General features: G+C 53.5%; 1 protein-coding gene across 8 annotated transcripts in view; it reads right to left on the bottom strand.

Annotated features, from left to right (window-relative positions):
- Positions 1-115: 115 nt before the first annotated feature.
- The window catches only part of CACNB4 (calcium voltage-gated channel auxiliary subunit beta 4), a 94,069-nt gene continuing 74,210 nt past the window's right edge, over positions 116-19,974 (bottom strand). For 2 of the 8 annotated variants that reach the window (XM_071561745.1, XM_071561746.1), the window contains 3 exons: positions 19,680-19,775; positions 11,509-11,694; positions 116-5,967 (listed from right to left, as the gene is read on the bottom strand). In XM_071561745.1, coding sequence (XP_071417846.1) covers positions 5,740-5,967; positions 11,509-11,694; positions 19,680-19,775 — 510 coding nt within the window. In that variant the 3' untranslated portion in view covers positions 116-5,739. Of the gene's footprint in view, positions 5,968-9,236; positions 9,439-9,459; positions 10,444-11,508; positions 11,695-19,679; positions 19,776-19,974 lie in introns of those variants that run through there. The other 6 variants (XM_071561747.1, XR_011698370.1, XR_011698371.1 and 3 more) reach the window with 6 other exon arrangements.

Below are 19,974 nucleotides of genomic sequence, written 5' to 3'. Positions count from 1 at the left end.
AAGCTATTGGCAAACAGCAGAAATACCACAGGACTCCAAGTTCCTCCTGGCTCCTCCAAGCATTTTTCCCATCCTAGAGCAGGACACGAAGAGACTCCAGAGACTCGTGAAGGGTTTGTACTTTTGGTTCATTTATTGTAGAAAAGTTCCTGTAATGCAGTTCAACTTTGTACATCTAAATTCCAGAAAAACCAATCCATAGAAATGAGGATACTATGGGCATGCAAGTCTGCATGATCCTGGTCACAAAAATAACACCACTTGAGTTTTATTGTAGTTATTTTTTGGGGGGGTTTCCTTGAAAGCCACTAAAAGCAGAGGGAGAGCAGAGCATGCACCACTGTACACATTGCATAGTATGTTGGACCCACATGCCTCGTCGGGTGCTACACACACAGATCTATGGGGGAAACAAAGGGCAAACCAGCAGAAAACACCAACTGGGGGAGTTTTGTCCCAGTAAAGGCAGTAGTGTCTTCACCAGACTCTGAACTGGCTCCCAGTGAGGCTGCAGGCAGCGGGGCCAAGCTCCCACTGGGAACCAGTTTGGCTGAGAAACAGAGATTTTCTGGGATCTGAGAAGCCCAAGGTCCAGAGTTTGCAGTTGGAATGACTGTTCCCATCTTTCTCCCCCTCTGCTCACACCAAATTTGCATTTTCCTTGACTTGGGGCCTGGCTGACTCTGCCTGTCTATTCCCAGCCTGGCCCCACACACCTCACGTCCTTCAGGTCTGGAATTGTCAGGAATATCAGTGGAGTTTTTGGGTGCTGTGACTCTCCTCTGCCCCACCTCAAAGCTCGGAGCCCCCACACTGGATTTACTGGGAGTGCTTCATTCCCGACCTCGGGCCACTGGTGTGTCCTGGGATATTCATCAGCCACATCCAAAATCTACACCTGGGCCAAAGTTAAAGTTATTCCTGTGGTTTCAGCAGGAATGAACACACTGGGCTCTGGTTTTAACAGGTCCTGTCACTCAGTAATTAACATGGAAGGAATACAAGGTGTGGAAAAATCAATCCCATGTGCAAAATGCCAAAACCAAGTGCTGGAGGATCAGGATCAAAACTGCAGTAAATCCACTGCTGCTGGATGAGAAAACATCCCCCTGGGTCCCCAAAACACAAATGCAGGGGTGGGATTCTTGGAATTTGTGCTCTTACAGATGTGCTCTTTGTCCTGGCTCTGTTCTCACCCCGTTGGTAACACAGATATTGGTCCTGTCTGTGAGAATCCTCCCCTGGGGACCAACTCCACAGGGGCAGGGGGGGCATTCAGGACATTTGGGGTTCCAGGGGACACTGGAGAGGCAGGTGGTGGCCAGGAGGGGACATTCCTGGCCAGACCTTGCTCTTGGAGAAGACAGGAGTAGGATCTACTCCAGGGAGGAATCTGGGGGGGAAAGGGAGGTCTAAACCATCACTGAGACCAAGCCAAGGCTACTCCCAGTCTGGAAGGAATAAAGGAATGACACACTCAGTAACACTTAAATCCTTCCTACCTTCTCCCCAGATTCCCTACGTGGAGTTAATGACAATATTTCTCTCCACTTCTTAAGTGGATTCCACACACAGGAAAAAAAATCTTGAATTTTAATCCTAAGTAGCATTTTTTGCCTTTTCTGCAAGTTAATTCCTTACATGTATTTTATAACATTATTAAAATTTCCCTTTATTTTCCTATATAAAATAAACTGGGCTTGAATAACAGCCTAACAAAGGTTATCCCAATCACCCCCTCTCTGAAGGAATTAGAGGCAACTGCAACCAACCAGCAGAATCCCAGGGATCCCAACCTGGATCAGCACCAGCTGGGGGAACACACATCAGAGAACTTGATTCTGAAATAGACATTTGGAGGAGCAAACCCAGGTTTGTATAAATGGCATTTTACAAAATATCCATCTGATTTTGGCATCTGTTTACAAAAGATGCACCTGATCCTTTTCATTTGTGGTCTCCAGTTATTTTGCCTTAATAAAACATGGAGAAAAAATGTGGAAATCAAAGACAAGCTTCAGAAGGGCTGAACTTGTGAAAGAAAATACAGCAGAGGACACATTTATAAATTATTAAATTAAAAATGAGTATCAGAACCCCTGACTTACCCAGATCAGTGGGACATGAGCGAGAGGATTAGCAGGATGGGTTTGGAATGGTAAAGTCAGGACAGACAGAAGATCCTGGGATGTTTCAGGGAATTCTGTGGAGCTGAGACCAAGCTGAGTTCAGGAGGTTTGGCATCAAACTGACCTCAAAGTCACAAATGCCAGTTGTGAGCTGCACATCCCATGGGATAAATGTCTGGCATCAGGAAAAGAACCTGAACATGTTAAATACAACCTGCCAAGGAGGAAGGGTTTGGGATTAAAATTAAACAGTTACCTGCCTTAAAGTGGGCTCAAAAGCTTTAAAAGACTTTGTTAATGGAGTCCCAACTTATGAACACACTCAATTTTGTCTTCAGAGACTCTTGTTGTCACCTTTATTGGCTAAATAATTGTTAGTCCCAGAGTGCCCTAAGGAGAAACTCAGATAGCAACAGAACTTTATAAGAACTCCTGTTTGTCCTAAGCCAGAGTTTGGGACAGAGCTCTGATCTTTAACAGGATTTTAATAATAAGGAGAAATGATGCAGGGACTGGAAAATGGGGCTGCATTGGATTCAGTCAGGAATACCTGACCTGCCCAATTCTATTCAATCCCAATCCAGCAGTGCTGGAATTCTGACTGAAACCCTGAGTTACCACGTCCTGGTCCCCAGCACAGCCTTTACCCATCATGGTGTGTCCTGAAAATAAATCCCTTTTTCAAACAAAGACTGTCTGGAATAAATGAAGACTCTACAGTTGCTATGTTGGTACTTACAGGTGAATCTGTTTGCAAAGAATAAAAATCCCCAGCAAGGAAGGAAACTGAGCCACTCCTGACTGGATCCCTGGAGTAAAATGCACTGGGAAGAAGGAGAAACTCATCACACACAGGAGTAAATCCAACTTAACCCAGGTGAGAAAGGACCTCAGGACAAGCCATGACTTCCCTCACAAGCTTGTTTTTATCCAAACAGAGCAGTTTTGGCACTTGGGATGCTTCAGGTGGAGGGTCTGTGCAGGTGTGGATCCTTCCCTTGCCTGGCATGACATGGAAGACTTAAAAACAAGGCTCCAAAAGGCTCTGGAGAATCTGTGTGTGCTTGGCAGCAACCTGCAAATATGCAAATACCTGCAGGCAGGTAATGAGCTGATCCCTAATGATCCCTAATGATACTGCAGGATAAGGAGAAGCAGCTGCTGGGAGGGCTCCTCTGCAATCAGGACTTGGATGCACAAAGAAGGAACTGGGAGGAGCTCAGAGAGAAAGGCCCTGCCTGACCCTCCTTTCTCATGCAGGGACTGGGCATGGAAAAGGGCTGGAGATTCCTGGAGGGAACTGCACTGTGCTGGGCATGGAAAAGGGCTGGAGATTCCTGGAGGGAACTGCACTGTGCTGGGCATGGAAAAGGGTTGGAGATTCCTGGAGGGAACTGCACTGTGCTGGGCATGGAAAAGGCCTGGAGGAGATTCCTGGAGGACACCCCACTGTGCTCAGCATGGAAAAGGGCTGGAGGATTCCTGGAGGACACCCCACAGTGCTGGGCATGGAAAAGGGCTGGAGATTCCTGGAGGACACCCCACTGTGCTGGGCATGGAAAAGGGCTGGAGATTCCTGGAGCAGGGAATATAGCAGGAGGAGCTGCAGCTGCTGCTCCCAGGCTGGAAGGTCCCTCCTTTGGCACCTTCAGCCAGAGGAGAAGGGGCAGGATCAGGTCTGGCAGGTCCATCCTGACCCTGTGACTCCAGTGGATGCAGAGATTCCCATTTTCATCCTGGGAACTGGAACTGGTCCACTGGGATCACCCAGCAGGGCTGGAGCTGCCTGTTGGACAGTGGAGTTATTAGAATAATTAATCATCATCTGCCATCCTTTAATGCAGCTGGAGCTGGGTCAGTTTGGGGTGTCCCACAAGGAGATTTGTGACTGTTCTCATTAACCTCCAGAAGATAATCAGAGCTCAGGATGCTGGAAACACCAGTGGGCTTTGCCAGCTGGCCCAGAAAGAAGGAGAAACCATAATATTCCAGAAATTCCTGCAGTGCTACATGCTGTCAGAGCCTGGGTTCAGCAGGCTCTGGGAGGAAAACAAGCAAAGAGAAGAGTTAATGACACTCATTCTTGAAAAACAGGAGTTGTTTTGACAAGAACCTGCATAAAAATGCACGTTCAGCATCACTGTGTCAATTTTAGGGAATGCACAGGTGGGAATTTCGGGAGGCTCTGCTGGAAGATGTCAGTGGTTGTTCAGAAGGGGCAGGGGGGGGCAGTTCTCAGTCCCTTTGCATCCAAGGCTTTGCTGTAAGACACAAGGTCCAATCCCAGAAATTCATCTCCTGAAAGGAAGTCAAGACTCAGCAGGTGGAATAAATGGTGGTAGGAAGTAAGGCAGCGAGATCTCCAAAGGTTTCTCCTGGAATCCAAGCTGTGGATCAGCTCCCTCCGAGTGGATTTCCATCTGGCACTCCCGACCTGTGTCACCCCATCCCTCCCTTGCACTTCCCAAGGGAAATGGAACTGGATCTTCCAGAGAGTTCTTGTGCAACGCCGGAATTTTCACACGTTCAGAGGTGGATTTGGGAAGATGGAACATGGGGGAGTGGAATGGAGGGACTCCACACACTGGGGGAGAGGAGGGAATTGTGTCCCATTTAAAAGGCAGGAGAAAAACGGGACAAAAATCTGGTATCTCTACACTCCTGTTTCATCTGGGGACCTGGAGCTGAGCTCAGGGAAAAGAGAGGGAAAAAAGGCTATTCCCAACTTCCAACCTCACAAACTGTGGAGTTTGTTCCTCTTCTTGTCCCTATTTCCCTTCTCCTGTCACAGCTCCTCCCTGCTGGTCCCGACAAACCCATCAGGACTGGCTGAAATAAAGAACCATTTGGCTGCAACATTCGTGCCAGGTCTAAAAATAATTCCCAAGTGGAAAGTGTTTTGTCACTGCTGCAGTAATTTGTGATATTTGGCACTCTCGAGAGTTTACATTTGGTTTGTCTGAAAAAGCCATTCTGGAAATAAATCACAGAAATCCTTTTATTCTAACTGGAACTGGAAACTGAGCTCCCAGCAAACAAATACTGGAGTTGACTTTCTGGCTTCCAGTGATTTATAATTTTCAGATTTTTCTTTGTATGTTTGGTTTTTTTCCCAACTGTTTGCAACATGCTCACATCGACTTTCCAGTCAATTCACCCAAATTCCAACAGGAATTGGTTTATAAATTGGTTCCAACTGGAACTGGTCATTTGGAATTTCCAGCAGAGGAAATTATTTTATAAGTGCCTTGATAAGTACCCGAGATTACAAACGGATGTGTCTAACACCTAAGGACAAAAAAAAAATATGGCTATAAATGCAAATGCTGGAGTAAAACCAAAAGTAACCCCAAAACAACCTCTATGGTCGGGCAGGAACGGAAGGGCCGGGCGGGGTTTTGCTGCCCTAATTAATACTGATGAGAGCAGGGTGCAGCTGGAGCAGCAGCTGGAGCAGCAGCTGGAGCAGCAGCTGGAGCAGCAGCTGGAGCAGCAGCTGGAGCAGCAGCTGCCACACTGCCCAGCGAGGATGGTCCAGCTGTGGGATGGCAGGGGAGGGATGGATGGAGGGATGGATGGAGGGATGGATGGAGGGATGGCTCCCGGTGTCTCAAAGCCGGTGCCGCGCGTCGTGGCCGTGCCCGTGCCCGCCAGGGGAGCCCCTGCTCCGGTGGGGCTGGTAGGAGTCCTGCTGGGAGTCTGGGAGCGGCTCCTCGGCGAGGGGACAGTGCGCTCGGCCGTGCTGGGACGGGCGGGGCCGGCTCCTGCGAGCCCTGTGGTCGCAGTTCTGCTCCGGGGGACTGTCCGCGGGGTGGGCACCGCGCCGGCCGCGCTGGCTCTGCGGGGAAACAGCGCCGAGTTAGAAGGGCCCGCGGAGCGCTCCGTCTGCCCGCGCTCACCGGGGCTGCCGGCACACAGACACACACACAGACACACTGACAGACAGGACAGCCACCTGCAGCACCTGGGCCCCCACCTGCAGCACCTGGGCCCCCACCTGCAGCACCTGGGCCCCCACCTGCAGCATCTGGGCCCCCACCTGCAGCACCTGGGCCCTCACCTGCAGCACCTGGGCTCCCACCTGTAGCACCTGGGCCCCCACCTGCAGCACCTGGGCTCCCACCTGTAGCACCTGGGCCCCCACCTGCAGCATCTGGGCCCCCACCTGCAGCACCTGGGCCCTCACCTGCAGCACCTGGGCCCCCACCTGCAGCACCTGGGCTCCCACCTACAGCACACGGGCCCCCACCTGCAGCACCTGGGCCCCCACCTGCAGCACCTGGGCTCCCACCTGTAGCACCTGGGCTCCTCTGCCTCCCACCTGATGTACCTGAGCTCCTCTGGCTCCATCTGCAGCCCCTGAGCCCCTCTGGATCCCACCTGCAGCCTCCGAGCTCCTCTGGTTCTCACCTGATGTACCTGAGCTCCTCTGGCTCCCACCTGCAGCCCCTGAGCTCCCTCCTGCAGCCCCTGAGCCCTTCTGGCTTCCACCTGCAGCCCCTGAGCCCCTCTGGCTCCCATCTGATGTACCTGAGCCCCTCTGGCTCCCACCTGCAGCCCCTTTGGCTCCCACCTGCAACCCCTGAGCCCCTCTGGCTCCCACCTGATATACCTGAGCCCCTCTGGCTCCCTCCTGTAACCCCTGAGCCCCTCTGGCTCCCACCTGCAGCCCCTGAGCCCCTCTGGCTCCCTCCTGCAGCCTCTGAGCTCCCTCCTGCAGCCCCTGAGCTCAGCACTGCCTACAGCGCCCAGTTCCAGAGCAGGGGCAGCAGGATGTGGCCGTGCCCACCCTGTCACAGCACACTGAGCATGGCAAGGGAGCAGGAGTGGCAGCATTTATCACTTTGCTCTGATCAGGGACGGAACAGACACACTTTCAGCCTCCCGAGGAAACCTGGAAGTGTCGCTTTGTGTGGTTTTGGGCAACAGCTGAAGGTGTTTGTTGGGGCTCTTTGGGGTGTCTTTAAAAGGTGTGGCTCTGAGCCCTGTTTAAGCCCTTCACATGACCAAGCCAATGATGGGCTGAAGCAGCCACGGGCAGGGCAGACTATTAGATATTAACAAATACGTTGACAAAAAATCCCTAAGGTAACTTATTAATTAAAAGCCTTTGCTCCCCTCATGTTCCCATAATGACAATGCCCATCATTTGTCACATGAACAAAATGAGTTCGTATTTTTTCCAGTTAATTGTCACAATGAAAAAACAGCCTAAAATAACTATTTTGTTTGCTGTTATCACACATTAAAGCTCTCAGGAGTATCAGCACCCACCAGGACAAACTCAGTGCTGAAACTCCAACCTCTGCTGCCTGGGCTGTGAAATCTTCCTGCTGCTGCTTCACCCTCTGTCTGGAGACATTATCCTGAATAATTTATGCCCAAAGACTCTCAGGACAGGCAGGGATGGAGCAGTGGGATGAGGTTACAGCCCAGCTGGGCCACAGCACAGCCCTGGTGGGGGTCAGTCGGTGCCACCAAGGTGACAGACACGTGGAGAGGGGCCATGAGAAAAGGTGCCCTCCTGAAACCCACACTGAGCTGCCAGGGAGCAACTTGTCCACACCATCCCCAAGTTCTCCTCAGAGCACCATCTTGTAGTAGGGATTATATGGCAAAGTGAATGTATTTTGTTCATAAATTAGAGCCAGGCTGGAAGAGCTGGGGGTGCTCCCCTGGAGAAGAGAAGGCTCCAGGAACACCTGAGAGCCCCTGGCAGGGCCTGAAGGGGCTCCAGGAGAGCTGGAGAGGGACTGGAAACAAGGGATGGAGGGACAGGACACAGGGAAAGGCTTCCTACTGCCAGAGGGCAGGGCTGGGGGGGATATTGGGAAGGAATTGGTGGCTGGGAGGGTGGGCAGGCCCTGGCACAGGTTGGGCAGAGAAGCTGTGGCTGCCCCTGGATCCCTGGGAGTGTCCAAGGCCAGGCTGGAGCACCCTGGGCTGGTGGGAGGTGTCCCTGCCCATGGCAGGGGTGGGACTGGGTGGGCTTTATGTCCCTTCCCACTCAAACCAGAGTGTGATTCCACGATTCTACAATTAATTATCCTCCTATTTATCTGACCTACACTTAATGAGTTGTAGCTTTAACCCTCTGCCTTCCCTGTAGTAATTTATCTCTCTGGCTGCACAACCTGCTCCTTTCCAGACCTCTCCTGCTCCCCTGTCCAGGCCATGCCAGCCCTGCTGTTCACCTCCTGAGGTGTCAGCCTGGCACACACCTGGGCTGGGCACACCTGGGCTGGGCACACCTGGACTTACATCCCAGGGAACTTCTGATCCTCCCCAAACCTGGGCTAAAGGATTTGACTCCAGTTGCTGACATGAGACTAAACTAAGTTTAGAGCTAATGAGTGATTAGTCACAGAGGGGAATGACTGCTCCCTATGAGTTACAGAATCCCAGACTGGTTTGGGTTGGCAGGGACCTCAAAGCCCATCCAGTGCCACCCCTTTCCATGGGCAGGGACACCTCCCACCAGCCCAGGTTGCTCCAAGCCCTGTCCAGCCTGGCCCTGGACACTCCCAGGGACCCAGGGGCAGCCACAGCTTCTCTGGGCAATAAATATTTTCATAGGCCATGTTGGCAGTGATCAAATTCACTCTTCTCCTGAGGACTGGGAACACCCCCAGCTCAGCATGGACACCTCCCTTTAAGGAAGGTGATTCCCAGGGCCCAGGTGTGGCAGCCCCAGCCCTGTGCCCTCTGTGCCACTCAGTGCACCCTCGTGACCTCCCTGAGTCACGGGTTCAGTCAGAGGTTTCAGTTCTCAGCACACTGAAGGGCAAGGCACAGGCAGGGAAGAAAGGGAGACTCCCAAATCCTGGCTGGGTGAAGCAGGGCCAGATTGTCCCAGCACATCTGGATCAGTGTCACTGATGCCTCACAAGAGGCTTTTGGATTTTAGTCCCTGAGATATCAAGGTTGTAACTGGTATCAAATCTTACAGCATCAGAAGCACCTTTGCTACTTTAATTAGCGTGAGTGCTTTCTAATTACCATACACATCATTACAGTGAAAACTGATGCACGTTTGAAGGCCTGAATTAGCACAAAACCTCCACGTGGGTCATGGGGACGGTGGAAGCCCTTCCTGAGGGACAGCCATGGCAAACAGTGGGGCTGACCCCTTGGTGGCACCGACAGGCTGGGCATGGTTGGCTCCAGGAGAAAGTTACCCCTCTGCAGAGCACCAGCAGCAGTCACCCCACTAAACCCTGGAGAAGGTGGGTGCAGGGGGGTCCAGTCATGCATACCTTCAGCCAGCCCACTGCACAGGGGTGATTTTCATCTTCAGTGAGAGTTTGCCCTAAGTAAATGGAGCAACATGGCACAGTTATTGCTGGTGTCCATTGATCAGAGAGAAATAAATGCCTGAAAAAAATCCTGTGGATGCACCCAGTTCTCAGAATGAAACTGAAGAGGTGAAAAGTTCTGCAGATGGTATTTTATTGGCATGGAGGGATGGAAAACTGAAATTTTAAGGCAAAGTGGAAATGGAAACAACAGGTTACATGTGCATGTTCTCAGTAACAGAGCAGTGCTTGTGCATTCAGCCAGTCAGGAGACAGTGACTTGCTGGGCCTGCTAAACCCAAGCATGGCACTAGTGCCAGGACTGTGCACCTGCAGGAAGTACAGCCACTGCCAACAGCATTTCCTGCCCAGCTGTCACCTGCTCCCAGACACTCTACAGGCAGAGCAGACCTTACATTCGGCAGGTGAGTCAGCCATTAAATGTCATTTGTTCAGCTCTACTTCTGACAGACATCAGCAAGTGCCACTCCTGGAGGTCCCCCACCCACACAGAGCTCCCTGCCATCCTGAGCCCCTCCAGCACTCACAACTCTTAGCCAAAAACATTTCTGGTTTCAAACTTAATAAAGCACGTACTTCTCATTAAGGACTATTTACATGCCACGATTGAAGTGTCAAAGTTCAGCCGAGTTTGAGCTATCCCTGTGGGAAAAAAAGGGTCACAATTTTTTTCAATGGGTAAAAAAAGAGAATGTCTTATTCACACTCAAAGAACCCAAAAAAGGGGGAGGCTGATGGGAGAGGCAAGCACGGTTTTTGTGAAGTCTGGAGGGGAGGAACAAAAGGGATCATTAGGAGAGAATTGGTGGGTGTTTTAAATCCCACTAAAGGCAGAGCAGGCAGTTCAATGCCTCCCTGACACCCGATCTCGAAGCTCAGCAGGGTCAGCCCCGGTTGGTACGTGGATGGGAGACCTCCTGGGAATGCCGGGGGCTGTAGGTTTGGTCCTGAGGACTTCACTGTCACCGTCCAAGCTCGCTCGGCCGTGGCAGATGAACCTTAGGAGTTAAAGGGTGGGGCCTCACCTAAAAATTCACTGCGCCGACTGGAAGGGCACACACCCACCTGGGGAGAGCCCTTCCCAAATCCAGGCTCCAAGGACACACCCACCTGGGGAGAGCCCTTCCCAAATCCAGGCTCCAAGGACACACCGACCTGGGGAGAGCCCTTCCCAAATCCAGGCTGGAAGGACACACCCAGGTGGGGAGAGCCCTTCCCAAATCCAGGCTCCAAGGACACCCCCACCTGGGGAGAGCCCTTCCCAAATCCAGGCTCCAAGGACACACCCAGGTGGGGAGAGCCCTTCCCAAATCCAGGCTGGAAGGACACACCCACCTGGGGAGAGCCCTTCCCAAATCCAGGCTCCAAGGATACCCCCATGTGGGGAGAGCCTTTCCCAAATCCAGGCCCTTCCCAAATCCAGGCTGGAAGGACACACCCAGGTGGGGAGAGCCCTTCCCAAATCCAGGCTCCAAGGACACACCCACCTGGGGAGAGCCCTTCCCAAATCCAGGCTCCAAGGACATCCCCACCTGGGGAGAGCCCTTCCCAAATCCAGGCTCCAAGGACACCCCCACCTGGGGAGAGCCCTTCCCAAATCCAGGCTGGAAGGACACCCCCACCTGGGGAGAGCCCTTCCCAAATCCAGGCTCCAAGGACACCCCCACCTGGGGAGAGCCCTTCCCAAATCCAGGCTCCAAGGATACCCCCATGTGGGGAGAGCCTTTCCCAAATCCAGGCTCTTCCCAAATCCAGGCCCTTCCCAAATCCAGGTTGGAAGGACACACCCACGTGGGTAGTGGGGAGAGCCCTTCCCAAATCCAGGCTCCAAGGTCACCCCCAGGTGGGTGCAGCCCTTCCCCAGTCCTCATTCCCGAGCCCTGGCCATACACACAAAGGCAGGGCAGTGCCAGTGCCCGGGCACTGGGCTGGGCGAGGGGTCGCTCGGTGGGTACCCCCGTGCTGGCAGCGGCCACCGGAGCAGGTCACCCCTTGCCGCACAGTGTCCCCTAGGCCGGAGCGCAGCCCCTGCGGGCCGGGTGGGCGGGCAGGTGCCGTCCTACCTGCAGTCCCGAGAGCGCGGCGGGGTACGGGGCGAGCGCGGCGGGCCCGAGCGCCCGGCCCAGCAGCGGCGTGAGCGGCGCGGCCCCCGCGCTGTGCGTGGCGCGCCAATACGCCTCCAGGTACTCGGCCAGGTGCTCGCACGCGTCCTCCAGCTGGTTCTCGTCCAGGATCACGTCGAACATGTCCTGGGCACACAGCACAGCGTCACGGGGGGCACAGAATGGGGTCATGGGGGGCACACAGCACAGGGTCACAGGGGCATAGAACAGGGTTATGGGGGGCACACAGAGCGGGGTCATGGGGGGCACACAGCACAGGGTCACAGGGGCATAGAACAGGGTTATGGGGGGCACACAGCACAGCGTCACGGGGGGCACAGAACGGGGTCATGGGGGGCACAGAGCAGGGTCACGGGGGGCACACAGCACAGGGTCATGGGGGCATAGAACAGGGTTATGGGGGGCACACAGCACAGGGTCATGGGGAGCACAGAGTGGGGTTATGGGGGCACAGAGCAGGGTCATGGGGGGCACAGAGTGGGTTTATGGGGGGCACAGAGCAGGGACAACAGGGGGACACACAGCACAGGGTCATGGGGGGCACAGAGTGGGGTTGGGGGGGCACAGAGCAGGGTCATGGGGGGCACAGAGCGGGGTTATGGGGAGCACAGAGCGGGGTCATGGGGGGCAAAGAGCGGGGTCATGGGGACAACAGGGGGACACACAGCACAGGGTCACAGGGGGCACAGAGCAGGGTTAGGGGGGACACAGAACAGGGTAATGGGGACAATAGGGTGGCACATAGCACAGGGTCACAGGAGGCACAGAGCAGGGTTAGGGGGGACACAGAACAGGGTCATGGGGACAATAGGGTGGCACACAGCACAGCGTCATGAGGGGCACAGAGCGGGGTTATGGGGAGCACAGAGTGGGGTTATGGGGGGCACAGAGCAGGGTTATGGGGAGCACAGAGTGGGGTTATGGGGGGCACAGAGCAGGGACAACAGGGGGACGCACAGAGCGGGGTTAGGGGGGACACAGAGCAGGGTCATGGGGACAACAGGGTGGCACATAGCACAGGGTCACCAGGGGCTTTTTACAAGTGCAGGACAAAGGGATAATGGATTCACACTGAAACAGAGTAGGTTTAGATGGGATATTGGGAAGGAATTGGTGGGTGGGAGGGTGGGCAGGCCCTGGCACAGGTTGGGCAGAGAAGCTGTGGCTGCCCCTGGATCCCTGGGAGTGTCCAAGGCCAGGCTGGAGCCACCTGGGCTGGTGGGAGGTGTCAGGGCTGGAACTGGATGGGATTTAAGGTCCCTCCCAACCTGTCCCATTTCATGATTCTATGATGATTCTGTGACTGTGAAACAAAATGGTCCAGGTGGGTTCAGAAGGTGACCAAGAGCCAAAGCTCTGCAGAGTCACCAAGCCCTGTCCCAAAGGGTCACCAGACATCATGTGAGCCCCTCCGAGCTCAGAGGCACAAAACTCCTTAAGGTATTTCTTTCTTTCCAGTGCTGATGCCCCTAAGACCATTCCCCCAGCAGTGAGGGCAGCAGTCCTGGTATCAGCAGCATTCCTGCTTCAGGGAATTCCTCAGCCACTCTCCATGTGCTGGCTCTGCCTGGCCCCAAACCTGCCTGTCCTCACCCCAGCCTGCCCCCAAACCTGCAGCAGCACCAGCTGGGCCCCTCACACAACTGCCTTTTCAGCAGTTCCATCTCATATCTCCTCTCTAATCGTAGCTGTGAAACACACAGTGAGAACAGCACAAGAAACGCCAAACACGAGCAGGTGCTGCGGGTGCAAAGAGTGACCCAGACCAGCCACAGGCTGTGCTTGTCCTCCTCGTGTTTCTACAGATCTCTCCATGCACACAGAGTAAGACTGAAAATAACAAAGCCATCTCAATTATTCTTTAATTTATTCTCTCTTCTCAGCATGGTAGAGAAATGTTTCTCCTCTGCCAGCAAGGAGGAGTTTCCTTCGAATCAGACTATTCCTAACAGCCTCCCTTGGGTCAGTTCAGAGTTTATTGCTCCTCTATTTATTTATTTTAAGGGCCTTTACAGCCTCTTTGCTATTCAGCCCCCTGTTGAAACACTTCACATCCCAGTCTATCACTCACACCATTGCTGTGGAAGAAGGTATTAATTAAAACACAGTTCAATTAGGAAAGAAAAGACTGTGGTTTGCTCACATGTTCTTTGCTTTGGAAAAGACTGAAATTAAAAGATGGCACTTGGAGTATAATTGTGTTTTCTTGAATGAAGAATGAAGCTGGATTTAGGGAAGAAGAGCCTGACAGCTGCAGAACTGTCACCTGTTTCATATTTCAGTGTAAAATAATTTGGGGCTGGGGAACATCCCAGGCTGTCACTGAAGGGAGAAGCTGCAGGACTGCAGGATCCCAGCTCCAGGAATCCACAGGGAAAGCACTCAGGTTTCCTCCTGCATTTAACAGTTCTGCCTGTACTGGTCTGCTCTATTTCCATGGATTTGGCAGGAGGGAATCTCTTAAGGAGATCCCTGTTTGTAAGGGTCATGGAGAAAAGCAACCCCTCCCCAGTTCTCCTTCCTTTAATCTCTGCAGTATTTTCTTACAGCTTGCATGAAAGTTATCACAGGAGCATCCCAGATCCTGGAATTCTCAAGGGATACACAGTGGCCTTTCCTGAAGAGAAAATGAGTGGCCACTGTCCCATGCTCTTTCTTTTGGTTTGCTGTAGAACCACTGAGAGGAGGAGGAATTTCAACTTGTGGATAGATCTTGGTTACATTTTAATGACACCCCTGCACTTCAGCTCTGCTGGAATATAATTTCAGTTATTTTTCAGGTTGTGTCCAGTAGCCCAGAGGGGTTTGTACCCTCTCTTAACATGGCCCAAAGTTAAAAACAGTGATCCTGATGACCTGTTTATGAGCACTGTGTTTAAAGCTGTGCAGTCAGTGGAGTTCACACTTCCCTGAGCCATAGAATGTTCCTGCAGTGGAGTTCCTGAGTGCTGGGACATTCCTGGAGCCCTGCAGTGGAGTTCCTGAGTGCTGGGATACTCCTGGAGCCCTGCAGTGGAGTTCCTGAGTGCTGGGACATTCCTGGAGCCCTGCAGTGGAGTTCCTGAGTGCTGGGACATTCCTGGAACCCTGCAGTGGAGTTCCTGAGTGCTGGGATATTCCTGGAGCCCTGCAGTGGAGTTCCAGGAATACTGGGACATTCCTGGAGCCCTGCAGTGGAGTTCCTGAGTGCTGGGACATTCCTGGAGCCCTGCAGTGCTTAACACTGGCTCGAGCAGCATCTCTGGGAGATTAGCAAGGAATTAATAATGAAAGCAGTTCCTGAGTGCTGGGAAAATCCTGGAGCCCTGCAGTGGAGTTCCTGAGTGCTGGGACATTCCTGGAGCCCTGCAGTGGAGTTCCTGAGTGCTGGGACATTCCTGGAGCCCTGCAGTGGAGTTCCTGAGTGCTGGGATATTCCTGGAGCCCTGCAGTGGAGTTCCTGAGTGCTGGGACATTCCTGGAGCCCTGCAGTGGAGTTCCTGAGTGCTGGGACATTCCTGGAGCCCTGCAGTGGAGTTCCTGAGTGCTGGGATATTCCTGGAGCCCTGCAGTGGAGTTCCTGAGTGCTGGGATATTCCTGGAGCCCTGCAGTGGAGTTCCTGAGTGCTGGGACATTCCTGGAGCCCTGCAGTGGAGTTCCTGAGTGCTGGGGTATTCCTGGAGCCCTGCAGTGGAGTTCCTGAGTGCTGGGACATTCCTGGAGCCCTGCAGTGGAGTTCCTGAGTGCTGGGACATTCCTGGAGCCCTGCAGTGGAGTTCCTGAGTGCTGGGACATTCCTGGAGCCCTGCAGTGGAGTTCCTGAGTGCTGGGAAAATCCTGGAGCCCTGCAGTGGAGTTCCTGAGTGCTGGGACATTCCTGGAGCCCTGCAGTGGAGTTCCTGAGTGCTGGGATACTCCTGGAGCCCTGCAGTGGAGTTCCTGAGTGCTGGGACATTCCTGGAGCCCTGCAGTGGAGTTCCTGAGTGCTGGGATATTCCTGGAGCCCTGCAGTGGAGTTCCTGAGTGCTGGGATATTCCTGGAGCCCTGCAGTGGAGTTCCTGAGTGCTGGGACATTCCTGGAGCCCTGCAGTGGAGTTCCTGAGTGCTGGGACATTCCTGGAGCCCTGCAGTGGAGTTCCTGAGTGCTGGGAAAATCCTGGAGCCCTGCAGTGGAGTTCCAGGAATACTGGGACATTCCTGGAGCCCTGCAGTGGAGTTCCTGAGTGCTGGGACATTCCTGGAGCCCTGCAGTGGAGTTCCTGAGTGCTGGGATACTCCTGGAGCCCTGCAGTGGAGTTCCTGAGTGCTGGGACATTCCTGGAGCCCTGCAGTGGAGTTCCTGAGTGCTGGGACATTCCTGGAGCCCTGCAGTGCTTAACACTGGCTCGAGCAGCATCTCTGGGAGATTAGCAAGGAATTAATAATGAAAGCAGTTCCTGAACTCAAATATGCCCAAAGAGACAGCTATTTTTAAGAAGTCTAGACATGCAGCACCAGCTGATTCCTTAAGGCTGGCTCCCAGCACAGGATTGGGTGGCTCACTTTAAACAAATACTCCAAATTCTCCTCTTTCAGGGACTGGAGCTGGGGGCAGATGAAGCAGGAGAGGCAGCAGTGCCTCTGCTCTTAGCAGGTACTTAATTAAATCATGGATCCACGTTAATTTCAACCTAACCAGGACTGTCGTGTCCCTTGGAGAGCTCTAAGTCAGCAATCACTTTGTTCCCATCACCCAGTGCAAAGTGCTGAGCTGGTTTCTGAGCAGGTTCCTGTGCACAGCACAGCACAGGCAGCCTCTGAGCAAGGAGGGCTCATGGCTGGAAAGGGTACTCTGATTTTGGAGGGGGTTTCTTATCCAGCTGAGGCCTCACTTTGCTGCCTCAGGCACTGGGGTGGAATTCCAGGACTGGGTGTTAAGGCAGATTTAGTAGGATGGACAATCCAAGTGCCACAAGGCACCAAACGAGCTGCAGCAGCACAAGGAGAATGTCACAGAATCATGGAATTACAGACTGGGTTGGGTTGGGAAAGACCTCCAGACCATCTCATCCCACCCCTGCCGTGGGCAGGGACACCTCCCACCAGCCCAGGTGGCTCCAAGCCCTGTCCAGCCTGGGGGACTTGGACACTTCCAGGGATGGGGCAGCCACAGCTTCTCTGGGACATTTTAAGTGTCAGCAAAGCAAAGCTGAGTAAGAAGAGCAAAAAAGAGGCTGTGGGATGTGCCCAGGGCTGTCTGTGCAGGTGCCAAAGGCAACACACCTTTCCCAGGGACAAATGGAGAGGCTGTTGTGTGTGAGCAGCACAAACTGTGCTCAGACAGGGGCAGGGGCAGCTCAGGCACCTCACTCACCCCTCAGGGGGCAGAAGGGATGTGTTTTACTCACTCCCACCCCTCAGGGGGGAGCAGGGATGTGTTTTACTCACATCCTTTGTTCTACAGAGCAGGGCACAACTGTGGGGTAGAAACACCACAAGCCATTACCAAACAGGGGCAGGGGCAGCTCAGGTACCTCACTCACCTCCCAGGGGGGAGCAGGGATGTGTTTTACTCACTCCCACCCCTCAGGGGGGAGCAGGGATGTGTTTTACACACATCCTTTGTTCTACAGAGCAGGGCACAAATGTGGTTTCCTCAGGGGGACCTGAGTGGCTCACAGGAATTCCCCACCAGCGTTATAAGAGACCACAGCTCGGCCAAGCCTGTGACCTTCTTCCTCTGCTTTCCAATATCTCAGTGTCAATCTACACCAAAACACAACCAGAACCTGCCCAAAGTCAGAGTTTCCACAGGCCCTCAGTAATTATTTTGTATTTTGACTCTGCCTGAAACTGCTGAGCAAACACCACCTGCTCTCCTCCCTCAGGGTCAGCTGGGAGGGTGTTTTTCTGAAAGCAGCCCCAGCAGAGCTCTGGGGCACTGGAGGGGCTCGAGGCCTCCAGGAGATGTGGCTCAGTCTCAATTCCCAGCACCTGCAACAGCTGAAAAATCAACATCTACCCCTACAGTTTAGGGTGAGTGCCCAGAAATACCTGAACTCTCTTTTTATGGCCAGTGGGGACCAGAGGGGAGGTGGCTCTGACGTTTGGGATCTGAGGAAGCATCCAAAGGCAAGTTAAGTTCCATGGAAATCAATCCCTGAGGATCAATACTCCAGGACAAAAGCTGCTTGAACTTTGTTACTTGAATTTTAAGTGGAATAAAGCCATTTGAGATGGAGGGAACTTCTCCAGGGCCTGCAGAACACGAGGCAGAGTGTTCCAGGAGCATTATCTGGCCATTAGGGCTGGGCATTCCCTCTGCTGAGCTCCCAGATTTGCTCCTAGATTGGCCCAACACGTTTCTCCTGTCAGCACTTTGCCTGTTTTAAGTGACATGGAAACCTTCCCAGTGCCTGCTGGGAATTTCTGGGAACTGAGCTGATTTCCCACCAGTTCTCTGGCACAAGAGAGGTGGGGAATGAGCAGCCCCAGGCTGGGCTGTCTGACCCTGCAGGTGAGGAGGCAGGACCTCTGAGCCAGAGGGCAGTGACTGCTCCCAGGAGGGAATGGCCTGGCCTGCAGGATTGGGATCAGGATCCTGTGCCTGCACACACCCTCTGTGGGCTGCACTCCAAACTTCACTCCAAACTTCAGGCAGGGAGGCTCCACTCAGGAGCTCACACTTTGTCCCTGGGCACCTTCAGCTCCCCAGTGGTGCAATCTGAAGATCTGCTGTGCCCTATACGTCACTCCTGACCTGCCAGAGGCCAAAACGAGCCCAGCTCAGGAGATAACCAGGAGGAAAGTCTCCAGCAGTCTGTGCCTCACAGCCTGAGCTGATCAGGGTCCAAGAGCAGGGCTGTGTGAATCACAGAATGGACTGGGTTGGAAAAGACCTCTGAGATCATCAAGTCCAACCCTTGATCCAACCCCACTGTGATCACCAGCCCAGGGCACTCCGTGATCACAGTGGGGTTGGATCAAGACATGGTGGATTCTCACTCAGTGCCACATCCATAGAATCACAGAATCATGGAATGGATTGGGTTGGAAAAGCCCTCTGAGATCATCAAGTCCAACCCTTGGGCCAACTCCAGTCCCTTTACCAGATCATGGCACTCAGTGCCACGGCCAAGCTCAGCTGAAAAACCTCCAGGGATGGGGAATCCACCCCCTCTCTGGGCAGCCCATTCCAATCCCTGAGCACTCTCTCTGCAAAGAATTTCTTTCTGCTCTCCAACTTCAATTTCCCCTGGCAGAGCTTGAGCCCATCGTGCCCCCTTGTCCTATTGCTGAGTGCCTGGGAGAAGAGACCAACCCCCACCTGGCCAGAACTTCCCTTCAGGCAGTTCCAGACAGTGCTGAGGTCACCTCTGAGCCTCCTCTTCTCCAGGCTGAACACCCCCAGCTCCCTCAGCCTCTCCCCACAGCACTTGTGCTCCAGTCCCTTCTCCAGCCTCGTTGCTCTTCTCTTCTCAGTTGGGTTGGAAGAGACCTCTGAGATCATCAACCCTTGATCCAACCCCACTGTGATCACTCTGGCACTCTGTGCCCTGGGCTGGTGATCACAGTGGGTTTGGATCAAGACATGGTGGATTCTCTGTCCCTGGAGGTGTTTCAGAGGACACACATCCAGTCCCTTCTCCAGCCTCGTTGCTCTTCTCAGTTGGGTTGGAAGAGACCTCTGAGATCATCAAATCCAACCTTGATCCAACCCCACTGTGATCACCAGCCCAGGGCACTCTGTGCCCTGGGCTGGTGATCACAGTAGGGTCGGATCAAGACATGGTGGATTCTCTGTCCCTGATCACAGTGGGGTTGGATCAAGACATGGTGGATTCTCTGTCCCTGATCACAGTGGGGTTGGATCAAGACATGGTGGATTCTCTGTCCCTGATCACAGTAGGGTTGGATCAAGACATGGTGGATTCTCTGTCCCTGGAGGTGTTTCAGAGGACACTCAGTGCCACATCCAGTCCCTTCTCCAGCCTCGTTGCTCTTCTCTGGCCCCGCTCCAGCCCCTCAAGCTCTTTCCTGTGAGCCACACAGAGGAGTGATAAGGGATGAACTTGGCTGGGAACAGGGACCCACACAGCAGGAATGAGGAATCACTGCAGCTCCCGAGCTCCTCAGCCCTTCTGTACTTACTGGGGGGCACTGTGCAAGTTTATCAGCTGCCACCAACTGCACATTCAAGTGTTTGCTTTGGGACTTCCCCCTGGATTTGATCAGTCGCTGCAAAACCTGACAGGAGGAAAGGGAAGAAGGTGAGTTTAAGGATCATTCATCTCCCTAAAGCTCAGCCTGACGTCCCACTGGGGGATCACCAAGGTCAGGAGCTCTCCTGGAGCCTCAGCCCAAACCCCTCTGACAACCCCCCTGGGAGCTGGGCACGTTTCCCTTGCAAGAATTTCAGCTGCAGTGCCTTTGCTTTATTCCACTT

The sequence above is a fragment of the Pithys albifrons genome, chromosome 8, assembly GCF_047495875.1.
Source record: "Pithys albifrons albifrons isolate INPA30051 chromosome 8, PitAlb_v1, whole genome shotgun sequence".
Classification (NCBI taxonomy): Eukaryota; Metazoa; Chordata; class Aves; order Passeriformes; family Thamnophilidae; genus Pithys; species Pithys albifrons.
This window is presented reverse-complemented; position numbering and strand designations above follow the sequence as displayed.